Source organism: Lasioglossum baleicum, chromosome 10 (genome assembly GCF_051020765.1).
Source record: "Lasioglossum baleicum chromosome 10, iyLasBale1, whole genome shotgun sequence".
Lineage (NCBI taxonomy): Eukaryota > Metazoa > Arthropoda > Insecta > Hymenoptera > Halictidae > Lasioglossum > Lasioglossum baleicum.
In genome coordinates, this window is record NC_134938.1 from 2,014,883 (window position 1) to 2,038,533 (window position 23,651).

The 23,651-nt window shown below is 41.1% G+C and overlaps 2 protein-coding genes across 8 annotated transcripts in view; both read right to left on the bottom strand.

Moving 5' to 3' along the window:
* The window catches only part of LOC143212513 (uncharacterized), a 33,912-nt gene extending 15,049 nt beyond the window's left edge, over window positions 1-18,863 (bottom strand). The window contains exons 1-2 of one of the 7 annotated variants that reach the window (XM_076431343.1): window positions 16,122-17,866; window positions 15,329-15,683 (exon numbers count right to left, since the gene is read on the bottom strand). In XM_076431343.1, the coding sequence (XP_076287458.1) occupies window positions 15,329-15,363 (35 nt within the window). In that variant the 5' untranslated portion in view covers window positions 15,364-15,683; window positions 16,122-17,866. The other 6 variants (XM_076431347.1, XM_076431344.1, XM_076431345.1 and 3 more) reach the window with 6 other exon arrangements.
* LOC143212521 (uncharacterized) lies at window positions 18,580-21,048 on the bottom strand. Its single transcript, XM_076431385.1, has 5 exons — window positions 20,754-21,048; window positions 20,408-20,677; window positions 19,726-19,921; window positions 19,501-19,651; window positions 18,580-18,903 (listed from the first exon to the last, which is right to left on the bottom strand). The coding sequence occupies exons 3-5, from the start codon at window positions 19,852-19,854 to the stop codon at window positions 18,749-18,751; spliced, it is 435 nt and encodes a 144-aa protein (XP_076287500.1). The 5' UTR covers window positions 19,855-19,921; window positions 20,408-20,677; window positions 20,754-21,048; the 3' UTR covers window positions 18,580-18,748.
* Between the last annotated feature and the right edge of the window lie 2,603 nt (window positions 21,049-23,651).

Consider the following 23,651-nt stretch of genomic DNA (forward strand, 5'->3'; position numbering starts at 1 on the left):
TTGCCGCAGAAAAACGCCGGTATTACTTTGGTATTTCCCAAACATGGTTAAATCGAGCAGTAAAACGTATTTTACGTTGCTGTTATGTTCGCTCCGCCATTTAAGGGAGATTTCTATGGTGTGCAACGGTACCGTATAGTTCTTCTAGATTTTTATGCATTTATAGCTTATGAAAATGTTCAAAAAATGCTAGAATATAAAATTCGATAGAATTTTCTACAATTTTCATTTGTTTTCGATCTACAAAGGCTGTTCCCTTTACAAAACAGGATTTTATTTCATTCCACTTGCTTAGAATTTGTCGAGAAAATTTGGAAAATGCATAAACATCCGCAGTCTAATAATAACCTCTCTAATTATTTAATTATATTTCTTGTACTGTATACAATATACAATATTATTATACAAAATAGAAAGCAAACGTCCGCTACGATATGCGTGTGCACGCAGCGAACGTGCGCCAAAAACGCGCGTGCACAACTCGGGCGAACATAAAACTGCTCTAACCGCGTTAGGCTCAATTAAACGGCAGAAAAACAGCTACCATAACCGCGCGCACACAGAAATACTTTCGACAGTTCTACTTTAATTTTTTCCCAAGAAACGTACACACGATCAGTGTTGAGATTCAATTAAAAGATTCCGCTTTTCACTGAATTGATTTATTCATGAAACGACACGATTCAAGACAAAGAATCTCTGTCAATATAATATATAGATCCTCGGATCCATGAATCGTCCACAGACCTGATCAACGAACTGTGGATTTTATTTATTCATGACAGAAACGCCACAATTTCAAACAAACAACTTCTACCAATATCATATATCGTCTTCATCTTATCGAGTCAAGCAATTTCCCCATAACAACGGAGAAAATGATTTTGAAAAATCGACGGATCTATGAATCGTCCACAAACCTGATCAACGAACTGCGGATTTTATTTATTCACGACAGAACCGCCACAATTCCAAACAAACAATTTCTATCAACATAATATATCCTCTTCATCTTATGGAGTCAAGCAATTTCCCCATAATAACGCAGAGAATGATTTTGAAAAATCGACGGATCTATGAATCGTCCACAAACCTGATCAACGAACTGCGGATTTTATTCAGTCACGACAGAAACGCCACAATTCCAAACAAACAACTTCTACCAATATCATATATCGTCTTCATCTTATCGAGTCAAGCAATTTCCCCATAACAACGCAGAGAATAATTTCCCGAATGATCCACGGTTCTATGAATCGTCCACAAACCTGATCAACACGGCTCGCAGCTAGTCCCAGAAAAATCGGAGGATCACGGATCACTTGCGAGCGGATCGCGGCGCACAGTACACGCGTCTTGACAGAACTTGACAGAACTTGACAGAACTTGACAGAGTCGGTCGCGTTGACAGTTGACGGAAAATCGTGGAACAAGTTAGAATCACGTTCGACGGCTGTAGTAATGGAACAATGGTGTCGAAGGAGGCGATGGGACGCGCGGTCAAAGGAAGCGTCCTCGTTTCGACGGCGACGCAGCGCGTGAAGAAGGCTCCATGGCTTTCTTTACACAGCTCGAGCTCTCGAGGTACCCTCGAGCTCTCGGGCCCGGTACAGACCGCACGACAGAACGAACAAAACTGGCACGAGTCGGGCCACGAGAAAGAGAGACGGCCCTCCTCTCTCGGAGAGGAAAGGTGGCCAATTAGCCGTTACTCGGTGCACATGCCTTAACCAACTATCCAGCGCAGCTGCAGCGCCGCTCCATCGCGTCGCACGCTTCTCCGGATTCACGTTCTGTTCTGTTCTCTTCTGCTTCGCGGACGAGCATCATACACCATAGGGAGGACCGTCTTTTCTGTGTCTCTCTGCCTCCATCCTCCTTCCTCCCACCACTCCGTTCGCATTCTCTCTCGACTCACCCGGTGACCGTCAAATATAATATCTAATATGTATATAGAATACAATAGAGGAGACGTTGAAACACTTCGTGGCGAGGTGTAAAGAGATGCAAGAAATAGAAGGAAAAATAGAAGGAATACTGGATGAAAATGGGAAGGGTGCAAATTGGGGTAGGAACCTAAGGGAGAATAGAGAAAGGGTGGAGAAAAAAGAGAGAGAGGAGTGGGAGAACAAAGCAGTGTAGAAGTAGCGAAGGACAAGAGAGGGCAAGGAGAGGTAAGGACAGAAGTAGAGGGGAGTAAAGACAAGCACTGATTGTAAATACTATCGTAAATATTAGTATAAGTTAGAGTTAAGAAAAATGTAACGCCGAAAAGCATATATTTGTGAATAAAGATATATGATATTGTATGTAAATATAAATGTAAACAGCCAACGCGTCGAACGTCGCCCTAATTTGCGTAAACAGCGTTATCCGGGCCAATTGTTAGTTACAATGTCACTTTACGCTCCGATCTACTTGGATGAACTAATTGGAATCGGTCCAAAAAATGTTCTACTTCCTCACACGGACGCTTGAGGTGACTTCAAGCAACATTTTCCTTTGCGAAAATCTTCTCCGACGTTTCGTTCAGGAGTTATCAACGAAAAGACACGGATTTCACAGCAAGAGGAGGAGTCCCGTTGAGCGTGGCGCTGCCATTGGCCGGGGCGGAGTCTGTTCGTAGAAGCCGCGCTGTGATTCGCCCGCATTTTTCGTGAATATCTCGACAATCAAGCCTCTGAGAAGAATTTCGCAAAGGGAAAAGTTGTTTGAAGTGACCTCGGGAATCTGTACACATAACAGAGATGAACTTGAAGCTGGAACTAGCCTGGCAACAGGGTACAGTCTATACGGATTCGTGTCTTTGGAAAGCGCGAGCGATTTAAACGAGCGCGGAGCAACGATAAGTATCTAAGATTTCCCGTGCAGGAATAACCATGTCAGTTTAAAGGAAGAAACAGTCTTCAAACGATGCGGACGCGCCTCTCATCTCCGGCGTGACAAGAGCGGAGAAGTGGTGGAAAAATAAAATGGAATGTCAAAGAAGAAGACAGAGAAAAAAGGGGAAGAAGAAGAAGAAGAAGAAGAAGAAGAAGGAGAAGGAGGAGGAGGAGGAGGAGGAACAACGAGAGAGTTCTAGTAAATTATACGGCGCGCGCTCGCTCGTGTGTCGAGACACAGAAAGAGTAGAAGTGTGTGCGGCCGAGACCGCACGAGACGGTGGATAAAAACTGAAATGATTTTATCGAGACGCGTCCAGCACGCAGTTTCTTCCGCTTTCGCGACAACAGGCGTAAGAGAACGCTCGCGGAAAACAGTATAATAATTGGAGAACGAAGATGCACGGCCGAGCGAGTACCGCTATTCCGGCTGACCGGAATCACTGCTCTGGAACAGCACGGTACTCTTCTACTTCGACCGGACACGAAGAGTAGCTACCAAAACACGTGCCAGTGAACACCTGCTCGCAGCACGATGCTTTTCAACGTTCGTCATTCTTGGATCCATTCACCGAGAATCCTTAATTCTTCGTTTAAGTGTCGTTGGACTCCTTGCTGAACCTGATGCTCTTCAAGATTTCGTAGTAGCTATGTCTGAATCGTTGAAAATCAATTTTTCTTCAGGGATTCCAGGACCCAGATCTTCAAGATCAGTATCGTTGGACTCCATTTCCTTGTAGAACATAATCAATTGAACTTGGCTACGAAAATTACAGCATTTAGGTTAGGCTCCTCTTCTACCGGACACGAAGAGTCCCACTTGGAAACACGTGTAGCTACGTAGGACAACATCTGTTTCTTTGGTCAAACGACTCATTTTAAAGCGATGCTCTTCAAGATTTCGAAGTGGCTATACCTAAATCGTTAGAAATCAATTTTTCTTCAGGGATTCCAGGACCCAGATCTTCCAGATCAGTGTTGCTGGACTGAATCTCCTTACGAGACCTAGCACAAGTGGCTAATGATCGGACAGGCCATCAGAAAATTCGGAACATCGGGTAATTAGAGTTTGAACGATTGTTCCTGCACCTGAATCTGCCAAATTTATTCTAATGTCCTTGTGGGACTCAGTAAAAGTATATCTAGGTAGCTAAAGCATCTTTTTCGAATAAATTGTCCGCACACCTCGAGCAGGTCTCTTTCTCAACGACAGCGCCACCGATCTATTATTCGCAGCATCATGCAATCCTCAGGGTTGTCACGCGAGCATCCGCGATGCAGCTTTGCGCAATTTCGTAGCAGACGCTGTTGCGAATATTGCAACGCATTGCGCCAGAACGAAAATGAAAGGATCCTCTTGTCAACGAGAACGGCCGTGTTTCGTCGCATTATATGCGAATTAAGATTAGACTCCTAGGATCTTACTGGACCCCATCGCGATAATTCATCCGCGGTTACCGTATTTAGTGAAAGTATCGCCAACCTAAGAGTGTGCACACATGTACAACACAGTTGCAGGTTTCGAGGCAGAGAAGAAATTGTTCGGCGCGGATAATAAAGCGATGCACTCAGATAAGATCAGAAAACCGAGGAAGTTGCAATTACACGGAGAGCACTGCTGTTTTGAAATTCGCGAAACGCCACGCTCACGCTAGTCAGACTCGGCTAGAATGTTGCTGAGAGATCGTTGCCACCGGAAGGAAAAAATATTAATTAGCGGCCGTTAATTGCTGGCTGCTCCGCGCAATTCAAATGTGTCCTTCGTCTCCCGACAATCGTACAATTCGATCCCGGAGAATGTCCAAATCCGGGGACCAAAAATAACAGTTATTCTAAAATTTTCTACGATAAAAAATCATGAATAAAAAGTTGATTATTTAATTTGAGTACAGTCTATTTCTTTTCTATTTCTCAATGGAGAAATTAAATTAGAAATGGAATAAAAATTCTGTCGATTTATTTGCGCTCGTTTATGGTCCACCGAATGCGAGTTGTGTCAATTTCTCTATTTCTGTATGCAGGAATTAAATTAGTAATGTATTAAAATTTCAGTCGATTTATGTTTAACTTTGATTTAGTTTATGACCCATTGAATTTGAGTACAGTCAATTTTTTTCGATTTCTCAATGGAGGAATTAAATTAGAAATGGAATAAAAATTCTGTCGATTTATTTGCGCTCGTTTATGGTCTAGGGTTGAGTCGATTGTTGTACTTTCACGTTGTTTAGTTTTTTCCAGTGCGATCGCAAGCGCGAGGACTTAAGTGAAAATCGAATAGAGACACCACACGGTGATTCATCGTCATTCACACGGTAAATCGTCGTGCACGTGAGCCTCATTAAACCCACCTTGGAAACAGCTGAGGGTTGATAAAGCAAACATTACGTAATTCTCTCCTGGAGAACGCGACACGGAATATTGCCGGTAGTTCAAGGGCGAATGAGGTTGCTGTGCATACTGTGTGTGTTGGTACGTGTGTGCATACACGCGTGCGCAGGGTACTGCAATCTACATCGTAATATCGCGCATTGCCTGTTCGAGAGCGAAAGCACACAATCATTACTGTTCTGAAAATTTACTGTCATTATTTACAGACGAATAGAAAAATATCGACTACAATGTTTTTACAAAAATAACAACTAAAATGCATCTTCTTTGGTGCTTCATTTCGAACATTCAGATTATTTTTAAAATTCTGTTAATTCTCAAATCAATTGCTTATTCGTCTGAATTACAATTCTTAATAAATACATTGGTTCCTTTCGAACGTTCAGATTATTTTTAAGGTTTTCTAATTTCGATGAAACCGATTTATTCGTCTGAAATAAATCGATAATTCGATTTAAATATTTTCTTAATAAGGAAATGGTTCCTTTGTCGAACATCCAGATTATTTTTAAGGTTTCCCAATTTTCATAAAATCGATTTATTCGCCTGAAATAGGTCGACAATTAAGAAATGCATAAAATATATATCGTCTTAATAAAGAAATGGTTTGATCGGTTCAATTTAGATACTGCAGATTCGTGTAAGTTTTCGATATTCCTTGCGTCTCTCGAATAAAATAGCAACGTGCTAATAGATTACGTCTCTCGAGGATGGCGCTATCAAGATTACCGGTTCGGCTTCCGGTGTCTGGATCACTACAAACACACCGCAATTTGATCCCCGAGGTCGCTATACTATAGCGGAGGAAGATGGAATAACACTGACCGATCATGTCTAGATGGCTCATCCTGTAGAACAAATTAAAAAAAAAAAATGTGAAAGTGGAAAATAACTATTTCGCTTGCCGCGATGCGCAAGAGTAGTAAATATAGTGTGCATTATTTTTGTTCTCAGGCATTATGTACATGTTAAGGAAATGCTTAATAGAGCGTGCGAGAAGCAGTTAAGTGAAAATTCTGCTTTATTTTTCAGAATGATCTTCGAAAGAGTTTCGATGTTTAGCTAAAAATAACGCAGATGTTTCTTTGCTGCGAATCGAGGTTTGTTAAGTTTGCAAGAATTGTCGGGATTTTCCGGTGATCGTGTGAATTAATCGCATCGGTGCCTCCGAGCGATCGGATCAACAACAATTTATTTTCTAATTACATGTTTGCCAAAGTGATTAATTGGCAACGATCGAGCGCATCGATTGCACGCGTTAGTATTTAAATACATATAGTAGTTGCTCGGTAGAACAGCTAAGGTGGAGCGGGGTAAGCCCGTATACGGGGCAAGTCCGTTAATTGGTTATTTTTATTCTATGAACGATATTTCTCTAGCTTGTATTTATTGATGTAGTATAAGTTAGTACGAACTATTCTGCATAGATGTCGCACAGGAATGAAGGTGCATTCCTCGCGTAAATCAACCAATGCCAAACAGTCACGTGCGAGGTAATACATGTACAACATTGAGGTTACCTTGAACGTGCAATAGTTTACAAGCTATTAATATGTATATTCTGTGTTGTTATTTTAGGTAAGTACAACAAAAATATTGATGTAGATTTACATTAAATTAACCGTTTTTATTGTATTTTTTAAAATTTATTGAAAAAAAACACTAAGATGATCTTGCCCCGCGAATATTACTAGAAGGGGCAAGTCCGTACTATCACAATGGGGTAAGTCCATACACAGTGTGGGTAACTATAAAACTAAACAATGTATTTAATGCAATAAGACGCATTTTAAACAAGGTTCGAAAGCATTTTTAACTCTCAGAGACGCTCGTGCTCCATTTTCGGTGGGCAGCTTACCCCACTCCAACTTATTTGAATACTCGAAACACAAAAGTGAATGTCTTCAGAAAAATGGCACGCATAGATTCGCACAAATTGACTCACATGTCCATGAAAACCAACACACCGCACGACAAGTGAATCTAATCATCCGCCATTGCTACCGTACTGGAACTTTCGCAAAAAGAAAGCACCGTGTGTACGTCAACGTTCCCTTAATAGCATGAAATTTTCTAACATTCTCTTGTTCCCAAGATCACTATATGACAGCACACTAATAATTTCTACCTTGACCATTCCTCTCTCTTACCGCAATGAAATTTTTCATCTTTATTTTCATTCTTTCGCGCCTTGCCGAATAGGCTGCTGATGCAACCGGCAACATGTCAACGCGTAATAACCGATAATTAGTTTGCTGGTTGCATAACTCGTACAATAGTGCATACATATGCTCGGACGGGCCAAGAAGTACAATAGAATCGCCGGAAAGCCTTGGAAATTTTTGCATACACTGAAACGAATTAATATTCGGACGCTCTAAAGGAGACGTTAACTTTTTTAATACTGTACCATACGATTTGAACTTTTTTGGAAAGCTAGAGCAATTAGTTTATTGCACGATGTGAAAAGAAATTTTGTCAAAAATTGCAATTGTTCGGGATTTTAGAAAATTTAAAAATACAGTTTGTAGATCTGTGTCAATTATATGCACTGTGAAAGTTTCATCGAAATCGGTTGATGCGGGAACAAAACGACAGGTATTAAAAGATATAAGAATCGGGAACCATAACTGTAATTCCGATCAATTTCAATTTTTGAAAAAATTTCTTTTTACATCCGGTGTAGTGAACTAATTGCTCTAGCTTCTCAAAAAAGTTCAAATCGTATAGTACAATAGGAAAAAAGTTATCGTTTTTTTAGAGCGTCCGAATATTAAGTCGTTTCACTGTATTTGCACGCTCCAAAATACAAGTTCAACAGAATGGCAGTGGAGAAGCATTTTATTTTGAAAAGGAATACTACCTCACGATACAATCGACTATGGCTCGATGTCAAGGTAGTTGGCTCCTCGGAATCAATCATTTAATACTTCTCGGAACGGTAGATCCATTCGCACTTCACAGAGAAGAATGATAAATTCGTCTGAACGTACACGTGAATCAATTTGAGCGAACTTATTATTGTGTAAACTGTGTAAATTGAGTAAAATCATCATCGTCCATGGCAGTGGTGTGATTTAATCAGCGGATCTTTCGATTTTCGGATTAATCCAATAAATTGTTTAATGCGCTGCAATAAAATGCACTTTCGAGACGACCAGTTTGACGACGACTGGCAAGCTCGATAATGTTTTTCATGATTAGATTACCGGACGAACGTTCCAGTCACGTCTGTAATCTATCGATTAGTAATCGATCGTCACTTGTGACGGTTAATATTAAAATTTTTTTTTCTCCCGAACGTCTTCTTTTAAATTTGTTTTTTAATATCGCATTGTCATCCAGTTCTGAGCAATGTTTAAAGTTTCAAGTCTCTAGCTCATCGGAAAGTGCTTTAAAATTCGATTACAAGATTTGACGCATACAACAACAACAACTCGGCAAGCTAATATAAGCGTGGAGATAAAAAATGTTTGCATTGATTGCAAGACGTAGGTGCCAAATCAAAATTCTTTATCAAGCTTAATGTTCATATTAAGCTGAAAGTAATATGTACTGATGTCCTTAAATCTTTTTAATATGTCCGCCGCTTTCAATTGTACGTACCCATTTTTATCATAAATACATAAAATCCGCGGTCTAATCATTACTTACATATTACGCGTCTCGAAGACGAAGTAACTAGTAGACGATGACGTAGTGTGCTTGCTTATCACCGAGGAATACTGCGCAACCGATAAAAACAGAACGCGCGAAATTCCCGCGGCCGCAAACAACACAGGTCGTCAATTTGTTTGACACGGTTGTTTTGTCGCACTGTTATTACGTGAGCATAACAGCGGCCGTGAAACTTTTATACAGTTCGCACGCGATTGTGTTCGATCGTTCGCGTCTGGTTATTAGACCAGTCGGCAGGTAGAAAAAAAGGCGTCTACCTGGAAAGTATTCCGAACTTAATGAAATTTTGACACGTCATTTAGGGGAACTCTGGGGTGTCGAATCTCAGTTTTCGACCTCGAGGACCCTGTGCTAACTTGGGGAGGGGGAAAAAACCACGATTTTTATTACCTTGTTTTGGTTTTTCACCTATTACTCAAAAACTGTGGGTTCTCAGAACTTTTGTTTTTCATTTTTGGAAAGAGTATTAAATTTCATTCAAATTTCACTGGTCAATCTTTTTTTTTTTACCCAATAGGCACCGAGAGACAGGCGTTCAAAATTAGGAAATGTTTCTCAAAATGACATTTTTAGCCACGCATTGTGACATTTAGCAGGAAATTGCAAGTTTTTGGCTCATAACTTTAGTTTTTCAACATATCTATACATATAATCTTCATACTACGGATACCCCTTACATTTTCACTTTTAACTGGGGAGGACAGCACAATTTGTTTACTTCAACCGAGTGGATTCAAGCCTTTTTATATTTTTGTTGGTGTTATGTTTAATAGGAATATAGATATTAATAATAAAAAAGAAACATAGGCGAAAAACCAAAACAAGGTAATAAGAATCGTGGTTTTTTTCTCCCTCCCCAAGTTAGCACAGGGTCAAAATGACGTGTCAAAATTTCATTAAGTTCGGAATACTTTCCAGGTAAAAGTACCTGGCGACTGGACTATACATATGTACACTGGTGAACAAAATGATAAGGAACCGTTGTACACACACAAAATTTCATGTACATACAGGGTGAACATTATAAAGCGTTACATACGAATATCTCCAAAAATGTTGATTATACGCAGCAATGTTTTGGATGGAAGTTGTTCAGTACCGAGGGGGACATCGTGCGGTGGGGCTTTTATTTTCACCGGTGGACACTGCAAGGTGAGGTGAAGGTCAACTTCCTTTTTTTAAATGGAAGGTCCTATTTTTTATACAATAGATCGATAGAGTGTCAAATTCTGAGTATAAAAGTGTTGACCTTCATATGTCCTAAACCTAATATATTACATAAAAGTTAGAACCTTATTTTGTTGTATATTCACTTTCTACGTGTTTATATGTACAAATGAATGTCCATTGCTATAAACCTTGAGGTGCCTTGACATTTTGACCACCAGTGTACATAGGTGTAGAACAATTTTCTTTGTAAACAAGTTTTGTTGTATTTTTCATGATTTTTTTAAACGTTTCGTACAATGATTCTTCACTCTTACGTTCGGTTTCCTTTGAATAGAGGTGAGTGAATAATGGGACAAACGTGTGGAGGCAGTCTGATAAAGCTTTACATTGAAGCATGACGCTGTCTGAAGTGGAAGACGTGTACATACAACCGATTCACACGGCGAGGAAGAAACGCGTGACGAAACCGTCGCAGTTTACGCTTTAAGATGGTGTTTTTGGGTCAAGTGAAACAGTAAAACGGTCGGCGGCTCGGCTTTGTCGCTTAGAACGTTTTCAGATCTTTGTCAAAAAACCGGGTTAACGAAAGAGAATCCTCCATTTACCGCGGAGAGTGCTGCTTGCGCTGTCCGGGTTCCTCGAAAACAATTTTTGTAAACCGAATATGTACAACCACCCGGACAAATAATCGCTCGAGTTTATTGTTCGGTTTATTTTCTAGAACAATTCAGATATTCGTTTCAATCAATTGAATTGATCTCCCCACCACTCCAGTGAGCGCGACGAAGGTGGGGGAAGTGTTTTCTAAGACCTGCACGAAAACGGGTTGTTTAATTATCAAAATTCGAGGAATAGTTGGTTGATTCAGCTGAAAGTATGTAATTATTGCGAAACGACTGTTATGCTAATGAAATTTTTGATAAGATCGTGTCGGACCTGTCGAGGTTGCCATTAAATTAATCCTTTCTCAATTTTTCCGCCAGTTTAGTAGGTCTTTGCCCCAGAAGAATCTAGGCTTGATCGATAAGAATACCACCTGCCCACTTTTATTCTATTTACAGACCTCCTTCCCGAGAAACGGTATTGATACCGATATCAGCGTTGTGTCGGATTAGTATTGTGCTCGTGTATAGCATGTAATAGAAACTTTGAATCGTGGAAAAATCGTCGAAGACCCATTTCTCTTCGAAAATGCTACGGATTGAAACTTCTGTAAAAACTTTAAAAAATTGTTCCCTTGAACGAATCCACCATTGATTTGAAGCTTGAACCCTCCTCTTCAAAACGAGACCTTAAAAGTTGATCTACGATTTTTTTAGGCCGAGTTATCGATTTTTGAACGCCGGACATACTGACAACTACGAGCGGCGTATTAGTTAGGTCCACCTGTTCGGCCAGTTCTTAATTGTTTTGCCATAAAACTGGTGAAAAAAAATCGTAGATCAGCTTTCAAGGTCTCGTTACAAAGGGGAAGCTTCAAGCTTCAAATCCATTACCATGGATTCGTTCCCGGGAAAAATACTTTAACGTTTTTACAGAGGTTTCAAACCGTAGCATTTTGTAGGAAAAATGGGTCCTCGGTTTTTAAAGTGCTGCATCATGTAAAAATATCTTCGAGGTAAATGAACAACGGGGTGCGAAAGTAGAATGTTCAAGCTTCAAAACGAGTTCAAGTTTTATGCTGTACGATTGTTTTTTACGAAATTACAGGTGAACTATCAGCAATTTCATGGCCAAATGCAAACAAACGTTTGGCGTGATAATCGATTCTTTTCGACACCGTCGTGATAACAGTATGGTGATTAATGGGTGCGGCAAACTATTTCACTGATTACAGGTATCATGTTTACACGTCAGTATCGCTCGGCCATAAACGATTACGGGGCACCTAATCGCTGTTTTTCAAATTGGGGCAATAAAGGAAGTTAAGACTATTGCGAGCACAGGGACACAGTGTGACACTTTAAACAATCGCGAATAATCGTTTGAATTGTAACAGTAATTAGAAGGGGTGAATGGTTATCCAAGAAAATTAAATATTATAAGGCCAGCAACGAATATAAGTAATAGAAAGAGAATCGTGAGTGCATAACACGAGAGTTACCTTTCTCATGCCGCGCCTTTCTCTCCGAGGAGATTGCTTCGGAATATGAGATGTTGTAATAGCTATATAAGTAACAGCATCTATCAATAAGTTCATTGTTGACTCGTCAAAACTATAAAATGGGCTTCGAACGTTTTATTCCCAGGGCCAGCTGTAATACTAAAACGTAATATTCCGTGAGAATGCAGGAGCAACTTTCCCATGTTGTTTCCATCGAATTCTCATGGGGTGAACTTTTATGTTAACATGCGCTTCGATAGGTCACATTTCCACGTACATATACATATATGTATATCGCACCCCAGCAAGGAAAGTGACACAACTCAAAAATGCAGCATTTGAAAAAACTCAACTTAAAGAATGCTATAAAACTTATATTTTAATAGAATTTAAGCTTCTTTTACATTTCAGGTAAGTGTGATAAATTGTGTGATAAAATGTTAGGGCACTTCATACATATTTTTCAATTACATAGCCTCAAAATTGCTATTTTGTGACTTGTGTCACTTTTCTTGCGGGGGTGCGATATATTTGTATGAAATATAGTATTTCTTGAAATTTTCTTCTTTTTTCAATTTCAAGTTTAACAAAATTTTTGAGTGCTCGAGTCGAGCTGGAAAATTATCATGAATATTCCTGTGCACACTGTGGCTCTTCTTTAAAGAAACAGACGACAGAAAAACTAGTGTTCGAAGGGCGAGGCTTCCACATTTATTTTGATAGTAAAGCGAACAGATGCACCTATCTAATCGCTAAGAGAAATATTCTGTTCAGATACAGGAATATTTTTACCAGAGACAAAAAATAACAGTTATTTCAAAATTTTCTACGATAAAAATTTGAGATAATGTACATAAAATATAAAGAAAAAAATTTGGGGAAACAAAATGATTAAAGAATATCGATTTTTATACTTTTTGGTTACAAATAACAGTTATTAGTGTCAAAAATATTGGATCCTCCTCGATAACTGTTATCGATGAAGAAAAACTTTTTCGATTACTCAAAGCAGTTATCGATGAGAGAAATTTATTTCTATCGCTCGTAACAGTTATCTCGATGATCGAATTTCTTTTCACTTGTTTATAATAATTATTGATGCGAAAATTCATTTCGGTTGCTTATTTAATTACTGAGTTGTTTACTCTTTTTTTGAGAAGGTTTCGTACAACAAGACAAATCAACAGATCATAAGAACAACACAAAATCTGTTTTTGTTTGTCACATTAAGTTTTGATTGTAGCAATTAATTTTACGAATAAAAATTTATGAAATAATTGATTGTCTACCATTTGAAAGTTGTATTATTTAATAACAACTATTACAAAACTCTTCCATCAATAACTGCTATGAGCGATCGAAATAAATTTCTCTCATTGATAACTGTTATGAGCGATCGAAACAAATTTCTTTCATTGATAACTGTGTGTTATAAGTAGACTGCGGATCTTTATGCAAAATAAAAAATGTTTGCATTGATTGCAAGGCACAGGAGCCAAATAAAAATTTCTTTCTTCTTTTAATTATCTTATTAAGGTGAAACTAATACACTGGTGGCCTTAAATATTTTTAAATTGTACGTACCCATTCGTAAATCCATAAAATCCGCAGTCTAGTTATAAGTGATCGAGAAATGAATTTCTCTCAACGATAACATTTACCAACAAGAGAACAAATTTTCAGTCACTTATAATCCTTATTTGTAACCAATCCGATTTCAGTCGATGATCTACTTGTTATTCTATGACTTTTTCTCTGTTTGGTTATAACAGTTATGGTCTCTGATTTTTACACACATGTTTGTCCAATTGCTATGTCACAAACTTTATACAGGAATGTTTTCGTAAATAGATGTGCGTTACATAGATTGTAGTGAAGTTCGTCCGGAAAAGTAGGCGATTTTCTGTAATATTATATTATCGCATAAAAAGACGAAGGCTGTTCAACCAGGAAGAAGCCAGTAACGAACCTCTAACTGTGCTCCGAGTTCCTGTGGAATTATAGTAAATCGCCTGATTTGATCCCGTAACGCTCAACTAACAGGAAACAAGCTTTTTTGTGTATTTTAGCCTAATGTCGAGAGACGCTGAGTCACTGGGAACACTTCGAACCCGGAAACACCTGCTGAGAAATTAACTGGGAATTTCTGAAAGACGCAGAGCCCACGAATTCTATCCAATGAATATTTCCAATGAATAATATCCTACTTCAATCAATAATAATAATAATAATAATAATAATAATAGTACATATAATAAGTATCTGCTTCAATTGCAGTACTCAGCACACTTCATTCGAAATGAATCCATTAAGACTTTCACAGAGAATTAATGATCATCTATCCATCAGCCGGTAAGCCTACACCGCAACTGTATCATTCGCCTAATTAATTTCTGAATAAATTAAAAAGACTATAAAACGTTCTCCTCGAGCACCGTTCGCTCTCGAACTAATTGATGCCTACGATTCGAATCGAGAAAGACACTAATTTCGGGTCATTAAGGAAATGAATATTTCCTGATCTTGTGTAAATACTGCTTTCGATATTACAGCGTTTTGTAAGCTTGTTTCAGTAATTACAGAGACTGTCGATCGAATTGTGAACGAAACCCTTACTTTAGATCCTATTGATCTCTGCTTTAACACTGCGCCAATTATGGATCCAGGAGGAGCAGAATAATTTATTCACTGACCAACGTCAAAATATTTAAGAAAAATCACACGGGTCATCGGAAGATCAATGATCCAACGACTTCCAAAAACTATTTCTGGATTACTGGATACATTGCTTCCACAGGACAAGAATAATTAATTAACTGACCAATGTCAAAATTTTTGCGAAAAATCACACGGCTCATCGGGAGATCAATTATCCAGCGACCTCCAAAAAATATTTCGACCCAACTCCGAGGATATCGCGATCCCCGGAGCGCCTAAGCCCACATTTAACTTTAGATCATGCAGCACCCTTCAAAAAGCGGCGAGGAAAGGAGTCAGACCGGAAGTAAAACAGAGAAAAACGTGCATCGAAAGTCAGAGAGAAGACGGTTATTTTCTCCGTTTCCTCCCGTCTACCCCTTTGTTCTCCCCTCAACGATCATCTTACCTCACGTTGTAGGATCTTCCCGGTTTGGAGGTCATTGTACTGCGGCGACGGGGTGGCCGGCTCACAATATAATAATCGATTTTCCTCGACGACGACGACGACGACGAGGCGCCAGGCGACTTGGGAGAAGACACCCCCTATATCGTTGTCGATATGCTTCCAAGACCCGAACCCTCCCTACGCGTTGCAGAATTACGCTTCTTGGCTCGTGACTTCACGTAAAAACTGCACATCCACCCGGAACCGGAGCATCCTCTCGCAAAATCGATTCGCGACCACCCGCACACCGAACACCCACCACTCTTCTCTCGGGTTCAGCCAGATCGGAACCACCGCTCCTTGCGCTGTCCAGGCTCTACAATATTTTCATTAATTTCTAGACCAACTCGATTGAGAACAATCTTTCGTCCAACTTGGAGATTCTTATTCATCTAGAAGACGATGCAGGTCCAACGTCGAAATAAGGATAAGAAGAACAATATTTATTGTTCTGGTTTTACGACAGCGCTGTCCAGGCTCTACGAATTTCTGACCCGATTGGAGTCCAACTTTATTCAAAAATCTTTACTCCAACTTAGAGAGGTTCTCGACGATCTTCGAAATTGGCTGTAAGGGATCAGGATCGATCGTGACACACTACGACGGCTAGATCGTTGATATAGACGGCGATCCAAGTCAGACGACAAAATATTGTTCTTCCGTTGTCACTGGTTTTACGACGGCGCTGTCCAAGCTCGACTGGAGTCTGAATTGTTTCATTAATGTCTAGTCCAACTTGATTGAAAAATCAAACCTTGATGATCCTCCAAATCGGCTGTAAGGGATCGTGATCGATCGTGACACGCTGCGACTGCTAGATCGTTCATCCAGACGACGATTCAGGTCTGACGAGAAATATTGTTCCTTCGCCCTCGCTGATTTTACAGCCTCGCCGTCCGATCGGTTTCCCTAAAACTTGTTATGTCACGTCTGCGTCGACTGCCCGCCATTCATTCAGCCCGTCCGACTGTGTACATATTTACGTTATCGATTATATCAGAGTCGACTACGTAACGACACGTCGCCCGTTCGGCAATGAGTCAAACCGATCCCCGGGGCCGATTCGAGACTTTAATCCAGATGTCGATAGTAATCGATGGGAACGCGCGGGCTCTCAAGGCCGGGGATTCCGCGTGGCATGATTTTTCCACCGGCGCGGCGGTAGAGAGCCGGCGGCTGCTGACGCTGACAGGCTGCCGGTTCGCGAACTGCCTCGCGCCGTAAACAGATTCGCGAAAGTCCAATGTCACGGCTCGCCACGCGGCACTTCGACCGCTTCTGTTATTATACCGGTCTGCTATGCTCTGGACACCGTGTCACCGCCGAACATTCCTCGGGAACCATTCGGAAATGCTCGAATATGCTCGAATCTCCTCTATGACTTAATTACAGACATTTTCCGCATTGCTGGACACTCGTGCGATGCTTGGAAATCAGTCGGTTATTGAATCAGTTGGTCACTTGATTAAAAATGGTCGAATAAGCTGAAATATTTCCTCTATAACTGATTTGGAGTCGACTTGCAGACATTTCCCGCATTGCTGGACACTTATACGATGCTTGGGAATCGGTCAGTCATTCAATCAGCTGGTCACGTGGCTCGAATATGCTAAAATTTCCTCCGTAACTGATTCAGGGTCGAACTGTAGACATTTCCCGCATTGCCGGACACTTATCCGATGTTAGTTTTATGCTGTCGATGTTAATCAAGCTAATCAGGTGTAACCGGCTGATCCCCGCAGACGTTCGCGACATCCTCGGACGCTTATACGCTGTCGATGGAACTCGAATTAAACCCGAGCCACGTATGAACGCGTTTGGAAACTGATTTCACCAGGCTCTCCTTGTCGTTCGATAATCTGCTGATCTTTGCAGCCATTTGTGCTATCCTCGGCCACTTATCCGATGTCAGTTTCATTCGAGTCGACGCGGCCGAGACTGAGCAGCATTTCTACCATCAATCCGACACACCTGATTCACACTAATTTCCTACGAATTTCACGAGAACCAATTAGAGAGTCTAACTAATCCCCAACGTAATTAATTAAAAGCACCGGTCACTTTTACGTCTCACAGAACGTCCGGTGCAACTGTCAATACGGTCTGACGACGCCGTATGCGCTGCATCTCGTTCGAAACGAAATGAGGACGCAGTTAGAGGATCGTTGCCACCCCTGCGAGTTTAGGGGTGGTTCAAGGACGACGTAGGGGAGTTTATGGGGAAAATTCCGGATGGAACGGTGGACTGGAGGGAACGAGACTTCACGAGAATGTCTGCGGCAGCTGCAACCACCGGAGACAGACCACGTTTTCTTCTATCGACCGTATCGCACTGCGGCGACGAATAGCACTGGCAGCTTTACCTCGTGGCGCGCAGGTTTCATGCGGGCGGACGCTCTTGGGCGCGCGCGCGCGCGCCCGCTCACATGTTCTCGCACACCCCTGAGAGAGAATTTTTGCATGCGTGTCGCCGACAGGTATGCACAGGTGGCGGGCATCGTGTCGGCTCGATTCACCCCGTTTTCCCATGCAGTTTTCGCGGGTCTTTTCAACCGAGCTCTCTTCTACAACCCATCTGATCATTAGTTATTAGAACCGTTGTTACTAGACTGCAGATCTTTATGCATTTGTGAAGAAGTAACGTTATTTTTACCACGCTTATATTAGCTCGCCGGGTTGTCGATTTTGTCGTTGTCGTTGCATGCGTCAAATCTTGTAATCGAATTTTAAATCACTTCCCGATGAGCTAGAGACTTCAAACTTTAAACAAAGCTCCGAATTGGATGACAATGCAATATTAAAAAACAAATTTAAAGAAAAAACTGTGCGTCTAGGAGAAAAAAATTTAATATTAATCGCGTTCAGCGATCCCCACTCCGCGCGCCAGCGCTCCCTACTCCACTACGCGTTCCCACTCCGACTCGTCCCCACTCCGAAGGCGCTGAGTCGCTAAGTGTGGTTTTCCGTTCATTAAGTTCTTTTTCGGACCATTTTTTAGACATTAGTGACTATAAATAAAAGCGTGGAGCGCCCGCGAAGATTACGTCAATATAGTTTAGCGCTCCACGCTTTTATTTGTAGTCACTAATGCCTAAAAAAATTATTTTCTCCTTTTTAGTGCATTTTAATATAAGCATGGTTTTTAAAAAGTTTTTTTTTTATATATTTTTACGTAACAAAGTCCTTAAGGGATGAAATCAATTTTTATGTCATTCCTGTTTCCCGCAAGCAATGCAGAATATTTTTATTTCTATCTTCGTTTGGAAATTAACCCCTTGCCGGAACATTTTGTTTACGTTTACTGGTTAAAATACGGCAAGGAGTTAACGAACAGTTCTGAGCGAGGAGGTTTTCTATTTTTCTTCATATCCAAAAAACTTACTAATGCGTTGCAGCGGTGAAGACTATCTTGGGCTTCGAGTTAGGGGGCATTCTTAGCTTTATCACAGCCTTCGATGATCCCAGGGTTAATGGCGTGTCGCAGATCACGACCGTACTATTCTTTTTATTCACCGCAGTGAAATAATGGATGGTTCCTGCGAGGAAAAACAGATTTGTAGGCTGCGCTTTACTTTACCGGACTCAGAATTTGTGCCTTTCTCCTATAAATTATGATGTATTTGGTATGTAATCCAGTAGATTTGTACTCGGCGCAGATGCGGATGGAAGTTTCGACCCTCTAGGATCAATAGTTAAGGAGTTACGGTTGCTTGAAGTTGAGCATTTTTGACAGGTAAAGGCGCCGCCATATTGGTTTGTAGTGACGGTCGCGCGCCGCTTACCGAGCAGAATAATTTCAATTGGTGATTAGGTTGGGGGGGGGGCAAGGACCGGCGGTTTTGCTCGGTAAGCGGCTCGCGTTCGTCACAACCTGTCAAAAACACTGCAGATTGCTCAACTTTAAGCAAGCATAACTCCTGAAACATTGATCCTACAGGATCGAAACGTCGATTTGCAGCCGCCCCGGGTACAAATCTACTGGATTACATAACAAATACGTTATAATTTATAGGAGAAAGACACAAATTTTGAGTCCGGTAAAGTAAACCCGATTTGTCTATCCGATTTGTACAATGTTCCAATCAAATTTCCCAGGCACGCTGAGTGGGGGTTGTGAAGATGAGAAAATTTACCGTTAGGAACGGTCACTCCCAATTCCAGAGAGAAAATCTTGTTCTGGCCATTTTCAAACTCGAATTGTTCGCTGTGGACAGATTCCCCTTCCACATGCTCGCCCACTGTCAAATCTCCGATGAACCGAGTACTCGCGCGTTCAACATCAATCTGTCGGATATATACATTAATTAATGTCAAAATCTCAAAAATGTTCCGGAAAGTATGTTGGACATATTGCTCACCAAATCAGCTGCCGGACTCGCCTGATTCGTCAACTTCAAGTTTACAGTCCTGCCCTGTTCAGCATCGCTGACAACAGCAATCTGAGAGATTGCCAGGACCACGAAGACAGTGCAGATAGAACGGGACATTTTGTTTGTCAGAGTTGATGATGACTATGTCTCGGATAACATGCACGTCTCTTTTATAGTCCAGACTCTGCAAAAGTGAATTTGTCTTATCTAAATACTGCATGCTCTCCCACTCGAAACAACCTGAGTATATTGCAAGATATTTAATGTGATTTGTTCCGATTAGATTCGAGAGTCGATTAATTAATAGGGTAATTTCTCAATCGGTTTCTTAATGCTTTTATATCTTGTCTTAATGTATACTCTGTATTGAATACATTGATTCTTTATCAGATCAATCTATCTTCGTTAATTTGTATTACCAAAATATTTAGTTCGTGAATTTTTTACAAATTTATAGTCGTACAAGTTTACAACAATTTTACAAAGTGAAATTGTAAATTTGTGAAATTATAAATTTGTAAATTTGTGAAGGTGTGAATTCGTAAATTTGTAAAATTACCGTATAAATTTGTAAAATTGTGAATTTGTAAACTTTATAAACTTGTATACTTTTACAATTTTACAAGTTTTCCATTTTTTGCAATTTTGCAATTTTTACAATCTTACTAACCACGTACCGAAGATTGCCAACTCCATACCCTCAACTGAGGCAGCATTTCCTTGTCGTTTGTAAGCATTATTGGCTTCCGTCCGTAACGAGCCCTCAATTAATGCCTCCGTCGTATTACTTTGTTCGACGTTTAAAGAAGGTTTAGTAGAGCGTAGAAACAAAAGAGAGACCCTAATTAGCCCTTTGATAAAAATTGTCTGCTCCTCGATCGACAGAAAGAATGCACCGTATACACGATGAGACAAATACTCTCGAGAAACACAGCAGACTCTATACAAAAAGAAATATGTACAAAGGCTTCAACAAGAAGGTATATCGTTATGCAACTGATTTTGAAATACCCAACCTTTTGTTGTAATATGTACTTTGCTCGTCTCTCGCGTTCGCTCATTTCCAACGTATTGGTTATGTAACTGAATTTCCAGTCTACTTTTAAAGTGATATCTCACTATACATATAGACCGATTAATAATAACATGCGGTGGAAGATGACACGCGCGATAACCACAAATCGAGTGAAAATATATGCCGTGGCGTGATCGCCATTGAAAAACAATACTTACTTGCTGATAAACCCGTAAACAATTTAATATGGTTCTCAAAAATGTCGTGTAAAATGTCTGATCGGAATTTCTGTGAAAAATGTTCCTGCGCCCCGAGCCTCGATCATTTGTAGCAACATTTTCCTTTGTAAAAATGACGTCCGCGGCTTTGTTAAGAAGTTATTAACAAAAAACACGACTGTGCTAACACGCGTCTAAGTCGCGCTCTGATTGGTCCGTGTTTTCCGTTAATAACTCCTTAACAAAGCCGCAGACGCCATTTTTGCAAAGGAAAATGTTCCTTTAAATTTAAATGATCTCAGGGACCTACCATTTTCGGATGTTGAAGGAATTTTGAGACACCCTGTACAATGCTTTTTGCATACATGTGATTTTTGCATTTATAGCGTTTTCGTTTGTGTTTCGACATATTACTATATTTGATACATGGTTCAGAGATTATTTGTTATTCTTTGGAGATAAGAGGAGATAATTCGGCTCCGCTCGCGTCAGTGTTTTTTCTTTTCTATGCACTGCAATTTTTTTCTATAGCAGCAGAGCAGAACCTTCTGGATATTAAACTACAATGTATAAACGACAATAAATAATTTCTTCAGAATGTTTCACCCAAGAGAAATAGTCCTAATTTCAATTTAGCCCGCCGTTGGGAATGCCAGGGTTAATGTATACATCTGAAAAAAATCTAGCCTGACCAATATCTACGGAACTGCCCTAAGCGTTCGCAACTGTTGACCGCGTGCCACGCGAGCAAGCCGCGTGGCCGGCGTTTCTATCAAACGCTAGTATTAATAGCGTTTCCCAGCGGTTCATCCAGGAGCGATTAAGCGGCGCTTAATCAAAACTGACGTAACATCGGTTGAACGGTCGGCAAAACGACCGAAAAGATCAACAACAGCCACCGTCAAGATTTATCGTTCGCGCGAGATCCCGAATTCTGGTGGAGGCTGGCACGCCTTCACCTCGGAGCATCATAATTACTTATCGATCCCAATGCAAGCGTCGAATGCAATTAGCGTCTTAATTGTCGATAATCACGCTGTTGTTCCCCATCCGGTTTCATATTTTTACCGAGGAGATTAATTTTCGCTAATTGAAAGTTAGCTCGCGCCGAAGAACAGGATATTTCAGGCGAACAATTGGAGATAAGATCTTGCGTGATCGAGCGGGTGGGATTGATAAGTGATTCGCCACGAGCCCGACGCTAAGATGGCACCCACGATCCCCGAGATTTATAGCTCTGGTCATGATTTTAACGAGATTATGTTTATATCTAATAATATGAGGGCTCAAGGTAGAGAAAAAATCTAGAGAAATTCCCGCAGATTTCAATGCATTTTTCTGTCTCTAAAAGACTTTTTTGACTTATATGATGACCAGAGCGCACTGTGATGAACCTTCCTCTTTAGAATGAGCCATCACCCAGCCCAAAATCTGCTTAAATAAGGTCAAACAACCGAAGCGCGCAAACCCATGTTTCGACCCAAAATCTAGTAAGATTCTAGTCCCTTTCTAGTTACAATCCGAGGCTATACTGCCGCCTTAAGGGAAGAAATAACATTCGATGTAGTGTCTATTTCTTGCAATCGATGCGGACAATTTTTATTTTGCATAAAGACGCGCAATCTAGTGATGAATTTCGGTTTTACGAGAAACCAGCGCCGGAAATTAGGGCTCTAACCGAGACACATCCTGGATCCTCTATTTGCTCGGACTGCTCGGGCTGCCAAGTGACCCGGAAACTATCCGCGAACTGATTTCGTGAAGCATTGTCCGGTTGACGGAGGAGCAAATCGCTGGCCCTGATCAACGAGTTGGTCGACGCTGAAGAAAGCTTTTCCGGCTGACCCGCTCGGAATTTGTTGTCCTCTTCTACACGTTGAACAAAGACTATACTCCTAGGCCGAGCTAAGTAACGACTGCATAATTCAGACGGTGTCCCATAAATTCGTGGGTGTCGTCTCAGTGTGTTCGGGGGTCTGTCCGGCGAGAAGAGAGTTCGAACAGGCGACCGCCATAAGCGGGAATTCCGTGTGGCGGCGCGTGGCGTCTTCGTCGTCCAGCGGGAATTCCACGGCGGGAACGAAAACACAAAGAAAGTCGCGAGGAATGCCGGGAGTTCCAGACGCGTAAATCGCTCAGCGGCTCTCCTGCGCATAGGTGAACACCACAGGATAAATATAGAGCCCGGTCCAGAAATATGTCTTTCAGCCTGCACTTAAAATCGTCGCTTCCGCCGTAAGCGACGGAGACTTCGTTACCTTTTCGGCCGCCGTGCTAACCCCCGAGCCCCGAGTGATCGTCGTGCTTGGACTCCCCCCGCTTCAACACCCCCGTCAATATGGCTGTATACCTCCAGCTAGAGAGAAGACATCATGGTTGATAGATGACATTGATGTAGAGCGGGCCTGGGCCGATCGCTTGATTTCCCCACCAAACTTTCCTTCGTGCGTGCAGCTTCGTCACTGGGGCCTCGTGGGAGCTGTGGTGGGGACGGTCTTGCCAAAATATACCAGAATATACCAGAATTAACCGGAATGTACCAAAATGTACTAGAATATTGCTAGCATACCAAAAGATACAAAAACATAGCAGAAGATATTGTGGTGAGATGACAAGAAGGTCCCCGGGAGGGCACAGGGGGAACAGAGGTCTATCGTTCTGCATAGTAGTAGTAATGTGCG

Coding starts and splice junctions, on each gene's coding strand:
- LOC143212521 (XM_076431385.1), bottom strand. CDS start 19,854: ATGTCCCGTTCTATCTGCACTGTCTTCGTGGTCCTGGCAATCTCTCAG. Junction 19,652..19,725: donor CGAGTCCGGCAGCTGATTTG/GTGAGCAATATG, acceptor TATATCCGACAG/ATTGATGTTGAACGCGCGAG. Junction 18,904..19,500: donor GGGAGTGACCGTTCCTAACG/GTAAATTTTCTC, acceptor TTTTCCTCGCAG/GAACCATCCATTATTTCACT.